Here is a 22,079-nt window from a genome sequence, read left to right as displayed (position 1 = left end):
AAACTGCTCCAACCCTACAACCTATTTTTAATCTATTAGTGTAAAGTATAGTGGCAATTGTCGGTTTTACTTTTACTCTGGTAGGGAATAATGCACTTAAATTTCTCCTGGAGGCCGGCTTTCGTTCGGTGTAACCCGTTGGAAGTTACCTCTTTGAAGTTTAGCTCTCCATCATCGTGGTATACGGAGTATATTTTGGATAAGACCTCCATTATATTGAAATAAGAAACTAGAAAACGAGCCCAGACTCTTCTGCTAATAGGCAAACTCGGGGAAGACCAATTTCTGATTTGCGTTGATGTTGTGGTTCTTTTTAATAGCATTCCGGTCAAAGGAAAAAATGGCCCCATTAGTAACAAAGTGGTCTACAATAAAGTGGTCAGACGAACATTATAAACAGCTGAGAGGAGCTCCGCAGGGAACTCTCTCTCCTCATTCATTAACGTCTCGGCTGGTCTGATGCCCAAATTTGGGAGCAAACATGGGTGTAACATTTGCAACATTACCAGAAAACCTACACCACCTCTCCAATATAGGTATGTCGAATCATGCCCATCAGCAGATCGCTTCTTTCGACAATATAATCCACTGGACGCTAACCTTTCAAATATTCACGGAGGGCGTGGTAAAATATATCCCCCATTCACCATTTGTTGGGGTATAGCGTCTCTACTCCGCCAACGTGGATCGCTCTCGGTTCGCTAATATGCGTTTGAGAACGCAACGTTCAGTTCGATGCCACCGTCGGCGGAAACCATGCTTCCTAGATATACTTGTACATATTGATCTACGTCTTCTATGCTCTGCCCATTAATGCAGATTGGGAGAACGCGATGAAAAGCAGTTTGATGGAGAATATAAGGGGACTCTTCAACGGCAAGTGCGTTTAAACTAAAGTTGTGAAAATGATGATTTGGACATGATTGTATTAAAAATTGGCAAATGGTTATAATGGATGTAATTAAAATAGGAAATTAAAAGTAGTGAAGAGCGTTAGAAAACCTTACCTTAAATTTACTTTTTAACAAAGCTCAAGGCAATCTGTACATATTAGTGGAAAAGCTGCCTCGAAACAATTCATTTTAAATTGATTCTACCCAACAATGTGTACATCTATCTCCTGAATCCATTAGTGAAGTAGTTTGTAAGTGCAGGAGGAAATTTCAAAATCGAAAGTTTACAGCAAGAACGTGTTGCTTGGTTTATTCTGTAATAGTTCTGGGAATACAAATAAAGTTATGAGTTTCCAAGCACTTAAACTATGAATTGCTGGACCTGCCGTAGATGGGTCAAAACTACCAACAAAGCTGTTGTAGTTGCAATTGCGGGTGAAACAGAGATTGTTTTTCTGAAAATGTTCTAGTTTTAGATGGATTCTGGGCATTTGAACTTGATGGATGAATAAATAAACTCAAACTCGATGAACAAATCAATCGAATGTGTTGTTGTTTAGATAGTTTGCTCTAACGAACACGCAAACTGATTTAAATTCTATCTAATGCAGAATAACCGAACTAATCCCCCAGTCCGCGCTGTTTCTGATTTTCTCCTAAACATGAGCCTAAATTCTATCGCCCTCTGGAAAAATCCTTTACAACCCTCTTTAATTAAACACCAGAGCTGTGGTTTGGACCGACGCTATTCAATTTATATCGATGGTTGGCTCCGTCCTTGCTGTATTGTGTTTCGGGACAAAAGCTGTTGGAGGCTTTGGCCAAGTTTTCGAGAGTGCCGAACGAGGAAACCGATTAAATTTTCTAGAGTAAGTTCGATGCGGAAGCCAGTGGAGTCCTTATGAAGTACTTTTGAATAACTAAAATAAATTTTCACTCAATTAGGTTAACCCCGAATCCCTTGGTGAGGAGCTCGATATGGACAATTAGTTTTGGTTTGACCACCATGTGGCTGGCACAGAAGAGCACGAGTCAAAATACAATACAGAAGTGCTTGTCACTTCCGAGCATTGAGAAGGCCAAAACGTGAGTACGAGTTGTTATCTTATTTGTAAACTATTATACTTGGGGAAGAATGAAAAGTGCACGTTTATTTAAAATACGTATTATGTCACCTGGCAGGTAAGTAGCTCAGACAAGATATGAAACGAATTGTTTGGACAGTGCTTTATCTGGCTGTCTAGATGGTGACATGCCATGTGTCATAGTAATCCACACGAGTATATCAGCGTATTTTTATTTGCGATTATCTTTGCGTAAATTTTACATTTATTTATGTTATGGCGTCACAAATTTACTTATTCAGAAACTGCATGTTGTGAATTTCAACAAAGTTCTATCATCTTTCATTAGTTTGAGCCATGTTGGTGGTAACTGCGAAGCTTCCCTAGGTACGAATTCCAATTTAGCTCAAGATAGAGATATGTCACCAGCGATAGTGGGTAATGCAACTTCAGCTTCGTAGGACTCTGCAGTTGAGTGTGGATGGCTTAGGTACCATGTGTAAAGATTTCAGAATGCAAGAAAAACGTCAAAAGATGCAAGGCGAAACCAAAATACACCGAAAGGAATCAGAAGGAAATCGTACGTAGCAGTAAAAATTGGTAACTGAAAAAAGCAAAGCGCCGGGGAGAGATTATTGGAATTTAAAAAACTAAAGGCGGATCTACTGTAGAAAGTTACTTATAGGGAGGGCATTTTTCATAATATGACTGAAGCAATAACGGTCTATGTAGTGCGGATAACTACTGCGACGAGATGTCATGAAAGCGGATTTTTAGATGGCCAAAATAACTATCAAAAGTGTTGTTCCAATTCAGTACGTGTACTCATAGGAGGGGCGTTCTTTACGCACACTTCATCCGTTAAATGTCTAATCTATGGAACGATGGAATTGCAGCATAATCTGCAAATAACAAGTTGAGGAAAACGCGTCAGAATTTTTTGAAACGAATATGAAATGGAATGAAACGGAAGAAATGAGAAGTTCGACGTTTCAAGTATGAAAGGTTTTGTATATTTCTTATGCAAAGATATTTGGGTACACGAAGGATCTATTTGTTGATAATTCGTAGTATATGTGCATTTAATAAGTCAGATCATTCAAGGGCAGAGACTTCACGATCACGAATTCTGTTGAACGGAGAAGCGACTTCACAGACGGAAAAAGGAAGCTTGGGAGAACAACAGATCTGTGAACTCGACAAGCGCAGGGAGCACCAAGCGCGGAAGTTTTACCAACAAGTTAGTAGGATGAAGTCTTATACACCTCGATGCTCATCCTGCCAAGTCAAAGAGGAATCGCGGTTCACCAACCACTGTTCAAGGTGAGGGGCAGCGAATCAATGCCTAACGATCGGCATTATCTGTCCCATACATATAAAGAGGAATATCACACAGTGCAATCATCATAGAGATATCACGTTGCTGAGTAAAATCTATAAAATATTCTCCGCTATCTTGCTAGGCCCATACACTCAAAACTTCATTGGCCCGTACCAAAGAGGTTTCACTCCAGGCAAATCAGCAACAGATCAGATTTTGTCTCTGCGGCAAGCGATGGAAAAATTGTTGGAATATGGACATCAGTTTTCATCGACATGGCCATGAGAGGATTCGGTATCCCGACGAAATTGATAAAACTGACAAGGCTGGCCCTGTCCAATGAGCCGGATCACTTTCGAGACCATTCGACATCAACAACGGTCTAAGACAAAGAGATGCCTATCATGCATCCCCTTCAACCTGGCATTGGGAAAAGTAATCCGTGATGCTGAGATAAATGCGAGAGGCACCATCCTCTTCAAGTTCACCCAACTACTGGCCTATGCTGACGATGTCGACATCTTGGGAAGGATAACCCGAGACGTGCGAGGCGAGATCTTGGGCTGCACATCAATGAAGGCAAGACAAAAAATATATTGGCAATTGCAGCATTAAAAACCAACCAACAACATTAAATCGCACTGGCCGAACGAAGAATAAAGATAGGAGACTACAACTTTTGGCTCCTTAGCAAGAAAAATTTCGAACTCTTGGCCGCGTTTGAGAGAAGAAACCTTTCGAAAAAATTTTAGCCCCCTACATAAGGATGGACGATTCCGTAGTCCACATAACGACGAAATCTATGAGCGATGCCATAACCGTCAGATTGTGGATAAAATTCGGCTCAATAGGTTGTGGTCACTTAATCCGTATGGATGAGGATGATCCAGCCCAAAAAGTCTATAACGGCAATATCTATGGTAGAAAAAGAAGACGAGGCAGACCCTGCCTAAAATGGAACGATGACATAAGCCAGGATGCCACAACTTTTATCAAATTTGTGGACACCGGTTGTTGCGCCGGTGATGATGATTCCAAGAACGGCTTCTGTGCTGTTTGGTGCGGTGGTTTTTGTTAGAGCCTCGCATGACCGCATAAAGTGTTGGAGTGGCGCTCTTTCTAAATTTCAACTGCTAGGTTGGCTCCAAACAATCCTCCAGAAGTCTTCTGTCTATTCTAGAACGAGGTTATTTTCCCGACCTGAGTGATATTTTTGTAAAATCCTCTTTCCCTTTGGAAAAAGAAGGTGTTATTTGTCTTTCACTGAAAGCCTTTTTGATACTGTGGATAATAATAACCGTTGGTGCGACAACCCAATTGGATCAGGACCTTGAAATGTGTTAGAACATTTCGTAACGGTACACTACAGGATTACAGTACCCTATATGAGGCAATGTGGACAGCATTGCGCTCGCCCATAGTTTTATCCTGACTTGACTCAGGTACTCATTTACAGCCGAGTCGACTGGTATCCGACATCAGATCATGATACAAATTTTACTGCCACCAGTGAAATTTTAATTGCGAACTTCCGCACGACAGCCTTCTGTTTTAACCATTTAGCTATCCGGATATTGTGGAAGGGATTGGAATATTCCGCAGGTTTCTGCTTCGCCAGCTCGGGGATTTCTGCGATTGGCATATTATTGGGGAGATGTTAATTGGCAATGATACCCGCAACGTACCTGTGTATATGTGATGGCTTTAAAAGATATTTTGCGTTACTCAAAACATCCAGGTCGGTAAAGTCTTATTGCGGATACCTCTGTTATTCTCACCAAGATGTTGATTGCGGAGACCAATGGCATTCGAGCTTTGACTCTCTGACGTAGTAACCTTGCTAGCCAAACGATCACCCAAAATCCTGTCAATAACTGCAATGATGTTACTAGTTCCTGAAGTAAACTTTAATTTTTGTGATCTTGATTCCATCATCTTGAAAAATCTCAACATATTCTGTGGATACGACCTGGAATGCAGTGAAAGTATCATTATAAATTGGGTAGATATCCTCAGTGTAAGCTTTTCGTGGGTTCATGAGGTGCCTTACAGGTGGAGGATTCGAGTTGTTACTTTGCTTAGTCTAATTTGTTGAATTCTCCACGTCGAGCTCAAGTAATAGTTGGAAAGGCAACTCGATTATTTTTCACTATCACTAAGTAATAATTAACGATCTTCTGTTCCGAAACATGATTTAGTTTCGGAAAATGGGTTATAAACTTGTCAAGGAGTCGATATCTGGTGGATTCTTTGCAAATCCGTAACACGATCGTGAATGCGGACAATCAATAAGAATAAATCGTTTAGTTAATTCGGCCAGATCATATGACGCCTCGATATTCTCTCCATGGTGGTAGGCGGCATAACCACCAAAGCCGTCCAAGTGAATTGCCACTCTGATGGTGTTAAGCGACCCTCACCTATGTCGGGTGTCGTTTTTGAGTCCTTGCGGTCCCATTTATAAAATTTAAATTGATATACCTATCTTTACAAGTAATCGGGAAAGAGTCAGTCTTACCACAGAGCCTCAACGTCGGCGCGGAAGTCAAGAGTGGGTCTTGCGGTAACCGTCAAGAGCAACCAACTACCGGATTCGCGTCTGCTACCACTTGGCTCCAGAGCACAAAACGGATAGAAGTACTCTCCACAGTTCCACCATTTCGTCTCATCTTACTTCACCTAGACCAAGAATATACAGCTTATGTTATATCGTTGACAATTCCGCTCAAGTTGAACAAAGCGGACGTTCTACGACCCTCGTTACCATTCTCAAGGTTGCTAGCCCTCAAATTTCTACTCCTTTTAGCCACCTAAGCTAAGACTTTGAGTGTATTCTTGAGCTCACAGCGTCTATGCTTTCCCATTGATCGAACCGAGTTAATCTTTGAGTTGCTCTCATTGTAGTGCTGCTGCGAGCTAAGTTGCGCATCTAACGCTGCGCTGTTGGTGCAGGAACAACGACGCATTGCATATTTCTACACACTATTTCGAGGTAACCATCCACGTAAGTTTGTGCGTATATTGGCAGATTTTACAGTTCGCGTAGTAATGCGTAGATCAACATACTGCACAGAATGGGCGATAGCACAACTCACCGGGAGCAGCCGTTTCGTTTGTCGACAGATAGTGATCACCACCTATTCAGCACATAGATCGGCTTAAATTGATTGGTATCGATACCATGGCTTTCAGAGTTGCTTCCTCAATCTTGGAAATCAAGCAATGAAGAGCAGATTTACAGAAAGTCCTGTTGTCCGCTGGTAAACATGGTGGTTTTTATTTAGTTAGGGCAATCTCAGCACCTTTTCGTGAATGTGACGTTCAACCGAACTGTTCACATATTTCAGCAAGAATGATGTTAAACGGATATATTTGAAAATTGTTGAGTTTAAATAGTCATCACTAGCTTTGGTATGAAAACTACCTTAATCTACTACCAAGGCCTAGGCACATAACCCAGTTCAAGGCGTGCCAGATCAGCTCCAGTTACGCTATATCCGCGCCAGGTGCTTTGAAGTATTATACAATATAGGACAATATTGGAGCGCTTGCTTTTTCACCTGCTAACCTCTACCATTTCTAGCATCTGTTCCCTTGGAAAGCGTAATTTCACGAAAGTCTGTACTCTTCCTTAGTTTCAGAGCTTTTAAAGTATCTTCTGCTTTTCTAAGAGTTCAACTTGGCCGACTAATCCCGTTTAGGGACTGTACAACCTAGACGTATCTCTTTGGCATGTGGTTTTTAATTTGAATATATTATAATTCGCACCCATGCTTGCGAATTAATATATATTGTTGGGCACATAGCTAGCTGAGTGTTTACTTTAAGTAAATTTACCATCAGGCAACTCGCATTGTGTGTAGTAGGAGCAATACACTTAGAGAGAGAGCGTCCTGTCCCTTCCCACAAATAATTCTTTTGTTTAGTTCCCTGGTTGCGGTTTCCGGCCCGCACAGATGTGATTCCATAAAGTCAGTTCCGCTCACGTCTGCAGCTTCTCTTATTTCCGCTTGTTCTAGTGAAGGTGTAGAAAAAGGTACTAACAGCGCCCTACACGAAGGTCCTGTCAATATAAGCACTATCTTCTGCAGACGGATCCATTTAGAGACACGCACTGAAGACACTTCAATTTGCCCTATTTTATATGAGTCGAAAGTTACCCTTCTTCATCCTCCAGACAGAAATGTGTCTTTATACTCCATTTTTTTCTAGAAAGGGTGGAAGATTATATGGTGACTATTCCTGAGCACCATTAGACTATTTTTTAAGCTCTTGTGTGGAAGAAAATCACATTAAGGTCGATTCAATATCTGTCTGCCTGACTGCCACACCCGATTTACTCAGAAACGCCTGAACCTATTGTGACGAAAATTGGTAAGAGCATGTGGTCTGTGAATTCTTTTTCATATAGCAAGTGACGCCATTTTTTGTAGAGTTTAAGGGGGCTCCCCATACTTGCAAAAAGAGGGGAGGGATTTTTTTACTGAATCTCGCCGCGTTGGGTATCAAATGAATGGGATCAGTTAGAACTTTTCCAAACTATAAACGGGTCTCATTCTCAGAACCCATCTATATGGAGTTTAGACTTCCAAATACATCCCATTCCGACATCTGCTCAAAAAAGGTTAATAATAGCATAATAGCATATTTCAGAAATTTTTCGGAAACCCCCTTAAGTTTATTTTAGGAATACAAAATAAGGCATCAGTGTAAGTTATAAGGCTGAACATCATTCTGAAATGAAGCAAATCCAACTATTATTAATAAAGTTATAGATGCTCAAAATTTGCTCTTTCACTTGAATGTATTGAACATTCAACTGTAAAAAAAGTTCTCTCCTCCTTTTGCAAGTATGGGGAGTCCCCCTTAAACTCTTAAAGGTGTCCACTACATAAGTAGTAATCAATTAAGATATTGTTCGTAACGCCGGTATTCAATTTACTTACATATGTATAAATACAAGGACATATACTTTTGTGCACGAAGCAAAGAAGAAATATTTAGCTGCGTTTGATCAATGGCGTACATAATTGTTAGTAACGGTTAGTGTGTGGTATAGATAATGTCTGTTTCTTTAGGATGGTCACAATATATGTCCTCAATATGTAAATATATCTTGGAGTTCCAAAATATATGAAGGAATGTTTGAATTCTTACCTATGTACCAATTGAAAAATGTTTTTAGAAAGTTCTTTACATGAAGGCCAATCATATTGGCAGCGCACTCCGCTGATACGACGCTGGCTGGTATTGAAGAAAACTTGAAGCTTTTGGGTAACAGTGGAGTTCACTTTCCATGTGGTACTCGAACGTAGCAATACAGAAAGAACATTAACACAAAACAATCTAAACTTGATCTTGGTGAGAATTATTTTAGACAATGCAGCGACATCCAGTTTGGTGGCACCGACCTCAGAAACCATTGATGCTGATAGGGAGAGTACGATGACCCGTCAAAATCAGAATCTTGGTTTTGTTGGTGTTTATCTTCACTCCAACTCTACTTGCCTCTCTTTTCAAATACCGCGCCATTTGGCTAATGTGTATGACTCGGTGATTGAGCATAAAGGTGTCATCAGCGTAGCTGAGGTGTTTGAGGAAAGATGTCAGCGTCCATTGAAATACTCTACGTCTTCCGGACCGGGTAGCATGAAGAATGTCACCGATAACAAGAAAAAGTAACATCGCAGACAGGACGCAACGTTGCCGGACTCCGCTCCTCCGAGATTTTACCTCGGTGCAGCACGTAACATTTTGCGCCAACATATGTCGCTCTGACAATAGCTATTAGTTGTTCCGGAAGGACCCTTCTGCGTAGAGTACTCCAGATACATTTTCTATTCACGTTATCAAATTTTTTTTTAAAATCGATGAAGAGGTGGTGTAGCGAAATTTTCAATTCCGCGGACTATTCCAAAATTATCCGTAGGGTGTTGATGTGGTCAATGTAGGAGTTTCCTACCACTCTCTGTCCATCACGCTTTCGAGATGTTCATTGATGCGTTCCAGGATTATTTTAGCTATTATTTTGGCTATGGCTAGGAGCCTGCAGATACCCCTATTACATTCAAACCGGGTGCCCTTCTTTGGGATTTTGATTGTCATCCGCCTTCTTCCACTCTCTGGGAATGATTTCGGATTTCCGAGCTTTTCGCACGAGTGGAAGTGGCAAATCTGCAATGACTGCAGGTGCAGCGGATAATAACTCTGCGGGAGACCGTCAATCCTCCCCCCTTCTACTTGGAGGAACAGTTCGTATCCACATGTTACGGTAACTAGCTATTTCATCAATTAGAGAAGGAACTCCACCGGTTAAAAATCGTGGTAAAATGCTCTTTCCACCTTTTCGGTTGTTTATCATCGTGGGTGTGAAGTCGACCCTTGACGTCCTTCACAGTACCATCGAAAGATATACGATCATATGCAAATTTATTCTTGGTGCGGTGCACACTTTTGAACACTACGCGGAATTTCGCTCGATATCGAAGTTCGAGCGCGTCATGCGCGCCATCACTCCGTTCATTTATCCGCTTTCACGATTATGAAGTTAGCCAGATATTATGGCGCCCTTTCGGGACGTCATCGGTGACCTATATAGCACCCCCCGAGCATTTTTGATCACGGCCCAATGTTCATCGATATTCTCTGGGGGCTTACTCAGTATATTTGCTGCCCCATCAGTAAGATAATTCTTCTACTGTCGAGCGACAATTATCATACAAGCGGCTGATTTTAAACTTAGGGGGTCGCAACACCCCAACCCTGAGAGAGTTGGTGGACGCAAACGGACGTAAGCGAGCATCAGATGCTAATTCCTTTTGAGGCCGATATTAGCGTCTCACTTGTTACGCGCGCCCAGAAGACAACTCCTAAATCTACTACTAATCGCGAAGTAATCGATCCGATTGCTTGTATGGCGTCGGTCAGTTGTAACCCGACTGACCTTACGGCAGGCTCTGTGCTCGAGCAATGTGCCACCAATGACGAGGCGGTGGAAGTTGCAGAAATCCACGAATCTTCCACCATTACCGTCACTTTCAGGAAGCTTTCCCTGAACCGCGTTTAGTTGCTCGTCGAAACCATCCTTCTCCACTATATTGGAAGTCTCCGTTGGTGCCTAGCATTATACAGTTGCAATGCTGGACTGAAATCTAGTAGTTAGAAGTCCGCCAGAAATCGGCTCCCAGGTCAAGGGAACGCGCCTTGCGGTACAACAAGCCAATTTGGAAGACTTTAATTATATTCTTAAGCCCAACTCACAGAGCATTCGAATACCAAGCTGAGGCCCTCTAAAGTTGTAGGTTTTTTTCTGGCATACAGGAACTACACAAACTGATTAGTGTATGCATGGCCTGAGTTTACGTATTCCCCAAAATGTGTAGACAACTCCTCAAACCCTGAGACTATATCGGCATGCCCATCCATTTCAATAAGGATTTAAAAATTATTATAGAAGCCGCCTGCTTCCTGAAACGTGGATTAATCATTTAGTTTCGGACGGGACGTAATTTGATTGAAATCCATATTTTACATGACCAAGCTTTTTATTTCACTCAAATACCGCGGAAATTCATTGTATGCAGGATACACATACGGTTATGTCATTACGGAACGATAATTCTTTTTTGATTTTCAATATCTTTCACAAAAGGATTTATCCATGTACCTGCAGCACATGTGCCTGTTATGATTTCACCCCATTGAATATGGAAAATCCCTTCCAAGCAAATTCAATTAGCGGCTTTTGGAACCCGCAGCTTTTGCTTTTGAAAAGAATCAATTCAATTAGCACTTGGGGGACGTGTATTAAAATTCTATATTTTTCGCATGCGGACTCATTTGCAAGTGCAGTTTTTCACCCCAACACTTTTACCTCCAGAACCCGCTACATTTTGATTCTTCCGATATATGAGAATATCTATATTTCAGGTGCGTTTGGCTATTCAGCATTGGAACGGTTTTATTGAAAACCTGTTCATGTTACATTGGGATTTTAATGTATTCAGTTTACGAACATTGCGATCCGTTTTCGACGGGAATCGTAAAAAAGCTGGATCAAATGCTACCATATTTCACAATGACTATTGCGAAGGATGCATTCGGTCTGCCTGGATTATTTATAGCTGGAATATTTAGTGCAGCACTTGCAACAATGTCATCGTCGCTGAATGCTCTGGCTGGGACACTTTTCGAGGACATCATAAAACCCTACACCAGCGATTTCAGCGAAAAGGCACGCAGCAATGTGATGAAAGTGAGTAGAGCTCCAGGGGAAGTAATTCCTTTTTTCGGTTTCTATTTTTTGATTTATACGAGGGTAATTAAAAACATTTCAAACTGCAGGGTATTGTCGTGTGTTTGGGGGTTGTTACTATTTTGCTGGTGTTTGTAATTGAGCGGCTTGGCAGCATAATGCATTTAGGCTACTCGTTGCATGGCTTAACTTCGGGAGCGTTATTGGCCTTATTCACCGTTGGCATGCTATCACGAACTGTAAATGCTAAGGTAAAATAATTATTTTATATTTTTATTGTTACGTAGACTTCATAATTTTCCATTCAAGGCAATCAGATAAATGGAATTTTCCTTAGCTTGTGCTAATGGCTTTAGAAGAATTATTAGTGTCCGTCCAACCTGCTCACTAAAATATTAGGAACGGATCCTATTTGTGTGAAAAAATATGTTGTCGGAACTAGTAGAAACTTCACTCTTAACTGCATACCATAGTTAAATCTTCCAGCTCAATATATTTGTAAACTTCAATTTCCACATAATTTCAGGGCATAATTGCTGGTAGCACAGTCTCAATGATAGTTGTCGGCATCATCCTCGTAGGAGCGCAGTCAAATCCAAAGCAACCCCCGTTGCCATTCAGCAATGGTCAATGTCCCGAAGTGTTATTAAACTCGACGCTGTAAGCTATCATTGCCACTTTTCGCTTTACAATATTTTTACTACAACTTGTTCCATCGCCAGGATACATGTCGTTTCCTTTTCATTCCAGTCACATGGCCCAAGTTTGGCAGAAACAAGGCGCTAAGCATGTCGAAATCTTCTGGCTCTTCCGTATTAGTTTCATGTATTATTCACTAATTGGATTTCTCGCTTCTGCTCTGGTGGCATATGTTGTGAGCAAGTTCACAGGAGGATGCGAGGATATCGATGAACGACTTTTGGCTCCGTATATCAGACGCGGTGGAAACAATGACGATAAATTCTCTGGTAAATATGAGTATAATACAGTGGAATTCGCTCTGAAGAAGGTCGTGGTAAATGGAGATGATATTGAGAAAGAGCACAAGGAAGCGGAATCAAAATAATCGGATTTGTACTAGGTTGTTGTATTGTGTACATAGTCCAATAAATCTAGGTTAACTTCTTCCTGTGTTTTGATTGTCTATCAGAGAATGTTTACTCGTGAAACCATTCTCATCCATATATTCGCACATATGAAAAGCCACATGTCGATGATTTGAACATAGAAAGTTCCCTGCAGTCGTGCATGAGTGCCTATTCGAAGCGGTGAAAATTTTACCCGCATCCTTGCTTATTCCTTTCTGTTCTAATTAACTTAAAAATGGATGGAACAATGCATGACTTGCAGACTATTTACAAAACGTATAACACAATTTCCAAACAACTTCAATCCCTTATTCAACTTTTGCCCGTTAGCAATTCCCCCATAAATAATTCAATTGTGCAATTGTGAAGGATGCAAGAAGTTTAGAATTTGGGCGAACTTGGTGAACAGTAGTTATCGTAGCACATGCAAGGATATCCCACTTAGTAGGAGAAAAATGTCTTCTGTTGCTTGTATAGTTGAGTAAATACAAATTCTACGAACACAAAAGTATATTCTGAAGAATAAAGAATTAGATAAAGTTTGCATGTCACCGATGTCTTCGTGTGATATTATTGTTTGGATAATAAATTCGCTCCATTCTATGTATTTGCTCTATTCAAAATTCATTCTGGTGAAATAAACAATTTCTCATTGAAATGAAATATTATGCTTTGTTGCTTTTTACATTGTTTTCGTACTTATATAGCTTGTTGGTGGAGGAGAATTTAAAAATGCCAACGGAGGTATTATATTTGAACAAATTAAATTTACAATGGAATTGCAGACGTCGTGTGCAAATAACAATGCGAAATTGAGAGGGAAGTACTGCAACATTCAATAAAGGCCTGGTCGTAAAAATATTAAATTGGAAGATTTGATTCAATTTACTTCCGCAGTTCTCACTTACATTTGCACAATCTTCATGAAATTGCGTACTCTCAATTGAAATATCTGTGGTGGATTTGCGCAAAAAATGGCCCCATGAAGAGGGCTAAACACACAACTCCGCCATGCTATTACTTAGTATGCTGGTCCCAACCCCAGGTGAGGAAGGAGGGTTTGAGGCAACGCACTTTGTACTATCCTCAGTCAAACAAAAATCAAATGCTGAGATCAGGGAAAGAGATAAGTAAGATATATTTGGAGTTATTCCACTATGTTAAATCCTACCTGCTTTCTCTTGGTGACAGGTCCCGCGACAGGCCGACCAAGAAAATGCATACAACGTTGTTAAAAACAAGATGATCGGATTGAGTCACAAACCTCAGTCGACGCGGCAGGACGGGCCCCGGTCCTGTTTAGAAATGGTTAAGGGTTCTTGGCGCATGAACGTTGTCAGGACGTAAGTAAGTTAGTCCGAGCAAAACAAATAGGTGTTCCCACCATAAATGTTGGCATCCCAACTGGAAACACCGAGGAACTCGCAAGAGCCCTTCGGAGAAAGCGCATTGATATCTGTGCTTTGCAAGAAACCCGATGGTCTGGTGCCAAAAGCTGCGACATAGAACGCAACGCGATAAAAATGGCTATAAACATCTCTATTTTTGTAGCCCACATACTCTACACAGTGTTCGCATTGCTATCCCAGAGGGTCTTCGCGATGTCATGAAAGAAGTCGAACGTTTGATGATCGGCTGATGAAGCTGACCATTATATCAGCTGATCGCACTATTCAGTAAAGCGCAAATCGACTATTTTCTCATAAGAGGTCGACATTTTACCACTGTCACTGATTGCAAAGTCGTTCCCTATTAGACCTTCGCACCTCAACATCGTTGATTGCCATCCTGCGGCCTCTACTACCGTCGCCGTCACCAAACCAGGGAAGCGGTACATCAACCGAGATACTCGGCTTTTGCAATGATGATGTTTAAATGAAGGTCCGCGAAGAGAAACGCGTCTACTGCAAGTTTATCGACGACAAAACGCTTGCCAATTGGCATATATATAAGAATGGCAACCGGGAAGCAAAGAAAGCAGTTGCTGTCACCCGAGCGGTCCATTACAAAAGTCTTTACGATAAACTGCAGACTCTGAATAGCGAGAGAGATTTGTATCGACTTGCCAAAAGCCAAAACGAGTGCACACAGGACATCCAACACTTATGTTGGGTGAACGACTAGAACGGTACTTTGCTTACAAACCGTCGGGCCGCAACGGATAGATGGCGAGAATATTTTGAGCAGATTTCAACTGAAGAATTTGTTCATCCTCCACTTCCACAATCATTGCCGACATTTGGACTTGTTCCACCTGCCAATGTAACTGGTGCTCAGAGGTGGCGGCGAGGAAGATGGGGCGGCAACCCTATCGGCCAAAACAAAACCAAGTGGCCGAGGAGAACCTCCATAGTGGTGGCACCGGGAGACGCTGTAATCACTTTGGTTTGCCGGCCGTGATTCAGTAGGCGAATGCTCCAAAGGCCTAATCAGGGCGATCAGACCCGAGTCTGCACGGGGACTCATCTGAAGTAGCAAATTGGTCACAAAACCTGACCAGGGGTATACTGGTACCATGGGAACCGGGAAAGCCCCTGGACTCACATACTTCGGGTGAACTCCTGTTGTATGTGAGGACAGCTCGGTTATTTGCGGTTGGCTCCCCTAGTGGGAGTTTCATGGTGGTTATGGTTATGCTCAAGCGAGAAGAGACCTTCGGGCCTCGACGTGGTGTTGCGTATCAACACGGGTGCCGTACTCCATAGTTCGGTAGAGATTTAGGTAATTCTTGCATCCACCAGTATGAATGCTAAGCCATGCACTTGGTATAGACTGGTACCGTTGTTGCTTGTCTGAGCGGGGCTCTGATTGTGGTCAGAAAATCAATCCGTGTGAGGACCGTAGGATTAAGTCTCACGACAGGTGCCTACGTAAAACACTATGGGCTTCACTGTCAGCTCAAATGAAGTCGAGGAAGCAGTAAAACGAATGAAATCGGGGAAAGCCACACGACCTGACTACATCTCATCTATTCAAGAAGGAAGAAAGCTATCTGATTGGCAAGAAAGTGCCAATCGTTCCAATATGGAAAAAGAAAGGTGCTCCTGCAGAATGTCCAAATTACCGGTCGATTCGGTTACTTTGTAATACCATGAAAATTTTTGAAAGCATTTTTGACAACCGTGTTCGTGAAATCGTTGAAATAACAGTGAATGAAACCAGATTTATCAAGAACTGAGGAACTACTGACGCAATGCATGTTGTGCGGTTACTCATGGAGAAATACCGTGAGAAGCATTGCCCTCTTTACATTGCATTTCTGGATCAAGAGAAAGCGTTTAACCATATCCCATACGAACTCATCTGGTATGGTCTACGACAACACTTAGTGCCAGAAGAACTCGTGTGCTAGGTTCAATTGCTCTACCAAAATTCGAAAAGTAAAACTCGAAATGTTCATCAAGGAAGCGCCCTTTCACCACTCCCCTTTGTTCTAGTTATGGGCACCGTCGCACGGCACATCCCAACGTCCAGCTTTGACTTTGAGTGTTGGCCGACTATAAAAACAATTAACGGCGTCTTTCAGTAATGGAGACGAAGATATTGCGTTGGACTAGCGGCGTGACACGTTTTAATCAGATCCGAAATGAGGATGTCCGCGATCGATATGGGGTTGAAAACTGCCAGAGAGGAGTTTTCCGATAATAGCTAATAGTTTCTCAGAAATGCTTCTCCTGCGCAGTGCATTGTAGGTACACTCCTTGTTCATGCTTTCGGAAGCTATCTCGAAATCAAATATCCGGAGGGGGTGATTATCGTCGACACAAAAGGATCCAGAGCGGAAGTCAGCCGGCTGTCTATCGATCAAGCTTTCGAAATGTTTTTATAAGTTCTGTGATCGAATTATCCCTAGGCGAAGCATCAGAGGTCAAGATGGTTCAGAACTCAACTGTGATTTAATACAAGAGATTGTATGTGTTTACCACAAAAGCGGAGATCTGCGAGGATTTCAAGTCGTAGCTCGAGTTTCACCGGAATGAACCTTTGGTTGTGGGTAAATTTCGCATTGTCGACCATGTAAGAAGTGTTCTAAATGTCTAGAATGAGGGCACATCGCGAGAGACTCTTGAAATAATTATGATAGATCTATGTTATGAGTATCCTAAATGCCTGTTATGCGAAGAAACACAGGAAATCGACGATATTATAGGCAACAGTAGATGTTCAGAGCTTCAGACTAAGAACCATTACCAAGCAACTATTCACCTGCTTTCTCAAGTGGTGCTCGAAAATGAAATTGATGTTTGTATCATATAAAAATAGGAGCGACCAAACGACAATTTGGACCTCCCATCAAAAACATGAGTAATTGTCCGGAAGATTCTCAAGGGCCAATTTGAATCGATGTGGAAATATAGGTCTCTGGTGAAAGTCGTCACAACGAAGATTGGGACAGTTGTAAAATAGATGTAAGAGGCTACATACTGGAAGTATTTTCACGTCTGAATATAGTTTTGGGAAATACTGGGGAGCTTAATACTTTTTGGAGACGGCATGTGAGCCCTAATGTTTGCCAGCGACACATTATCCAAGGACTGCCAATGGTAAGTGAGCGAGAAATTTACGAATAGTGGTAATTTTCCGGGTGAAGCAACCAGAAACTCTGCGGTGGTGGGTGATTTCCTGCATGACATTAGGGCATGAACAGCATCTAAGCCCCCCACGGATTTACATCTGCTTTTGTCAAGCGTTCATTACAGCATTCCCTCTTTGCAGGATACTCAGATTGAGGTTTCTCCCGGTTTTTTTATGGATCCGATATTTTTCTTCTAATTGGTTCTACATACCTAGCGCCTTGTGAGCAGCTCGTCTGGCTTGGTGGGAGGTCTACTAATTATTTCTGTTACAGTTCTACTGATCAAGTCTGTGACTCATCCATTATTGCCAAGGTGTTGCCAGGGTTCTTGCATAATGGTAGTACCCAATACAGAGCCGTAAGTGGTTTGCAAGAGTAAATCCTAAACGTACCTACAATGATTGAGGTTGCTTTATAGTAAGTTTTTTTTCTCATCGCGGTTAATGGCTTTCCGCAATATGCTTTTACCACCTGCAATATGACTACTATCTCATCCCTTCGTCCGTTGTACAATATACTTTTGAGATCCAACTGATCTAACTGAAGCTTCCTACTTTTGGAACCTTTAGCCTGTTTCTCTCTGTTGCTGGTTTTCTAGAGGATCCCTTTCGAGTTTTTTTTGCTCTCTTCTTCGCCGTTTAGTCGTTGATACTGCGGTTAGTTGTCACTGGAATCGCCACTGATTAGTTTTTTAAAGGAGCCTCTTTTTCCCTCAGCGATCTATCGTGAAGGATCCTAATGACTCCTATTTTAGTTATTATGACTAGGTACACATGGTGAATATCCTTGCTAAACAAGAGCAACAATATTTGTTACCTGTCGGTTCGGACTCTATTCAGTTGGGCGGATTTCTGCTTTTACCTAATTCGCCACCTTTAAATCTTTATTTGTATTTCGGTTTTTCTTACTTCATTCTTTGACGTTGTTGGTGAGGACCTCAGAATTGACAATTTTCTTCCAAGTAGGTCTATCTCCTGGACATGGAGTGACTTTTTGGTTCATGCAATCCGATAAATTATGGGTGATCTACCCAGTCATTTTATTTGCAGCTAATATCTGGGGAATAAAGCTTTCAGGTTCTTTATACGCGCCAGAAACTTTTAGTGAGGTTACTGAGTTCTTTTCTCATCATGTTTGGTTCGATTTGAAATTGAGATTTCAAAATTCCAAAATGATTATTCCCCCTGCAGGATTCCTGATAGTGGCAATCATGCAGTAAGTGATTTGCTAACCTGGGAAGTTTTCAGGTTCAAACCAGATTGTCTAACAGTTATTCAAAGTTTTCACTTGGGACAAAATGGCTAATTTTGAATTCGTAGACATTTTTTAATTAAGGATGTTTTTACATATGGCTGCGTTACAATAAACAAGCTCACCTATTCGCGCAATTAAAAGAACAACGAGCCACTTGATATAAACATATGGAAGAGAACTATGCAATATTGTGTAGCTTGCCCCCGCAATATTCCCACAAACGCCCACGAACCATATCCAACAGTATCAACACCATGCAGCCTACACTTCCTCGTCAAATAAAACCAACAATCCCTCGGCAATCACTGAGATTCATTATAATCCTGTTTTCGTGTTAATTAAAACTTACCTAGCTTCCAGGGGGTGAGCGTATTTGAGAGACAAAAGTAGTAGCATAACTTTGCAGGCATTAGGTCCACGTTACATATATGAAAACACTTTGCTCGCTTCCCTTGCACTACTTGAGCCAAGACTGCTCCTATTTAGGTTATCCATTTATTATCATATCAGAACATTTCTCCGGAATTTATAAGTTTTCCCAAAGTATATCAGATGGTCACTTGAGAAGTGAACACGACTCTTGCTGTTGGAGGAAATCTATCTATTATGGCTGCTATGGGATGTAGGGGTGCTGCAGATTGGATTTTCCGATTTTTGAGTACGTGAGGATTATTAAGACACCGAAACTTTCTCGGTGTTAAAGTGTGGATAGAAAATACTAAATGTGTTATGAGTGCCAAACTTGAACTTTGCAGTTCAGGAGGAAGATGCGGAACGAAAACCTCAACCACCAGATCTGGGAAAGGAGGGCGTGGTAAGGTAATTGACTCAAGAGCTAACTGCGAAACCCAAGAACCTCGACGAGATTACGACGAAGGTGGATATACGGAGCGAATTGATATGGCAATTTCAAATTCCACACGAAGTATCGACGCAATAAACAATTCGCGAAACGACAAATAAGGTACTAAAAGCTTCCAAAGTCGCAAACGCGGGTCGTCTGTATAAAGAAATCCAAAAGCAAGCAGCAAATGATGTTTGTTCAGATGAACCTCTACTCCTGTGGATTCTCACATACGCTCTTGGGCCAGTCGGCCAAAAACTAAATGTGGACATGATAATTATTAGCGTACCATGACTATGCGCGGTTTGGCGGTCGACAATAGCGGAAGGTGCTCAATTTGGACAACTGGAGCATACCATTTCTGATGTTTCAAGGTTCAGAAATAATGCGGTCAGATTACCTACAACAAACCACCAGGGGAGCTATTCTCGTATTGCCCCGCTGATTTATTGTACAATCTGGGAAAGTAGCTAGAGTGGATTGTATGCAATAGGCCGCTCTCAGTTGTAGAGGAAACGGGAGATGCGTCAAAAGTACGGTTCTCGTGCTTCTTGATAAACTGGATGTCATTAACGCAGTGGCTAACCTGGCAGAAGAAGCAATTGTAGGCATTTTTAATGTTTTGTGTCACACAAACAAGACCTTGTTAGAATCGAGTCGATGTTTGTCTGTCCGTCTGTATGGCTGTATGTCTGTCTGTCACATCCGATTTATTCGGAAACGGCGGCACCGATTGTCACGAAAGTTGGTTAAAGCATGTGGTCTGTCGATCCCTTCACATGCGGCAACTGGCGCCATTTCGAGTTAAGTTTAAAGGGGGGGCGGGAGGTGTTTTTTCACAGAATCTGGCCATGTAGGGTACCAAATGAAAGGGTTTAATTAGTACTTTTCGAAATTGGTGCAAATTTTAGATTTCGAATCTCAGTATCACGCGAAAGAGAATATGCTCATATAATATATGCGTACATTACCTGTAAGGTACTAACGGGGGCAATGTTCGCTCAAATGTCTTTATAAAGAATACGAATAAGAAATACAAAAAACCTTTCATACCTGAAGCGTGCAGCTTCCGGTTTCCCGACTTATTTTTTTTTCTGGTAACAGAAAAGTTGGCTGGACTGCCCTTATACCTTATGTGTCAATTCGATTTAACAAAATCTGTAGTATTGGTTCAGTTCAGGGGGCTATCGTCTTTTACAATGAGAGATTTCCAAAATCTGGAACTTGTGTCCTCATGTCCAAATTGTTGTAGATAACTTTGCTGAGAAAATTTTTTTCCCGGGATCCAGTTACGGTTATCTTACAATGTCAGATTAATGGCAAGAGGAGATGCCTCTACATACTATCCCTATTATATGTCTTCTTTGTCTGACCGTGTAGTATACGCATAATTAAGTGGTCACTCTGATTGAACTCTTACTAGGTTGTGATTCGAACACTCAGCATATACTATTTGTGGGGGAGTAGCAAATGAAATCGTAGAGGAGGCAAGTTATTTGATTCTTGATGATGGTCTTCTTTATTGCGAACATTAAAGAATTAATTTAGCAATCTCTATTTTGAAGATGTTAGAATTGATTAGAAACGGCGGGTACTAGAAGGAGCCTTGCTGTCAGACCACTGTTACATTAGAATTTAGCTCGACTATTGCAGGCGAAATCCAGGGAAAACGGAGTGGGTAAAGAGAGGAATTGGGAGACGAAAGACATTGATGGTAAGCAGAGTCCTGAAAAGGTCGACTAAGTTGAACTCTCGTAGAAAACTGGATGGCACCTGCACGAACTCCTGAATTGAGTCGGTATAGACTCTTGATAATACACCTTCCGTAAGAACAGACTATAGAAGGAGGGAGAGTTTTGGCAAACCATTCAATACGAAAGTGTTGCAAGAGGAATTAGAACAAAAACTTGTAATGCTAACCGGAGCAAAACATGAGCCTCTATACTGTGTTTTGAGCACTGCCACTGACATAGATCGTATATATCGCGCGCGCGAACTAAAGTGGGATATTGAGTACTTGAAGCGCTACGCGGTAAATATAATCATCATGTTTTCTAGTTGGAAAGATTACGAAGACTTACCAGTTTGACATTATTCACATTGAAAAGTTTAGCGATTGTATTTGAACACCACATTTGGAAAGAAAGTGTTAAGGTCAAAGCTACTAAATGAAGACATGGTTACCAGCAGGAAAAATCATCTCAGTCGGCTCTGCATTCCTTGGGTTCCAAGATAGAGGATAATAATAATAATCGTTGGCGCAACAATCCATGTTGGATCAGGGCCTTGAAGTGTGTTAGAGCACTTCATTCAAGACCGTAACGGTACACTAGGAGGCGATGTGGTCAGCATTGCCCTCGCCCGAGATTATTACCCTGATTTTGACTCAGGTACTCATTCACAGCTGAGTCGACTGGTATCCGACGTCAAGTCACGATACAAATCCCACTGCCACCAGCGAGATTTGAACCGCGGCTTTCCGTATGACAACCCAGTGCTCTAACCACTGAGCTATCCGGACGATAGAGGATGCAACTCTGAAAGACGGAAAGGTGGGCACTGAAAGAGCCTTTGATTGTGCCCCTTTCCAAAAACTTCGTGATGATGTCAGAGTACATTGATTTCTCGACATGATGGAAATCGTGTAGACTTCAAAATAAGATTGATTCGAGGAGGTAAATATGTTTATAAACTCTTCACCCAGGATCATTACCTCGGGAAAATCTTGATCCAATTTCACGCCAAGTCCAAAATCCACGCCGTCATCCTTTATCTCGCCATCGCG

General features: G+C 41.6%; 2 protein-coding genes across 2 annotated transcripts in view; one reads left to right on the top strand and one right to left on the bottom strand.

The window, feature by feature from the left end:
- The window catches only part of LOC119646776 (sodium-coupled monocarboxylate transporter 2-like), a 28,765-nt gene extending 16,108 nt beyond the window's left edge, over positions 1-12,657 (top strand). Inside the window, exons 5-10 of the mRNA XM_038047358.1 lie at positions 1,619-1,762; positions 1,839-1,979; positions 11,208-11,532; positions 11,622-11,783; positions 12,059-12,192; positions 12,283-12,657. Coding sequence (XP_037903286.1) covers positions 1,619-1,762; positions 1,839-1,979; positions 11,208-11,532; positions 11,622-11,783; positions 12,059-12,192; positions 12,283-12,598 — 1,222 coding nt within the window. The 3' untranslated portion in view covers positions 12,599-12,657. The remainder of the gene's footprint in view (positions 1-1,618; positions 1,763-1,838; positions 1,980-11,207; positions 11,533-11,621; positions 11,784-12,058; positions 12,193-12,282) is intronic.
- Positions 1-22,079, bottom strand: part of LOC119646777 — a 322,623-nt gene that overhangs the window by 193,373 nt on the left and 107,171 nt on the right. The window lies entirely within an intron of this gene.

Source organism: Hermetia illucens, chromosome 1, assembly GCF_905115235.1.
Source record: "Hermetia illucens chromosome 1, iHerIll2.2.curated.20191125, whole genome shotgun sequence".
In the NCBI taxonomy this organism is placed as follows: Eukaryota; Metazoa; Arthropoda; class Insecta; order Diptera; family Stratiomyidae; genus Hermetia; species Hermetia illucens.
Note: the sequence above shows the minus strand (reverse complement) of the source record. Positions and strands in the feature narration are given on the sequence as shown.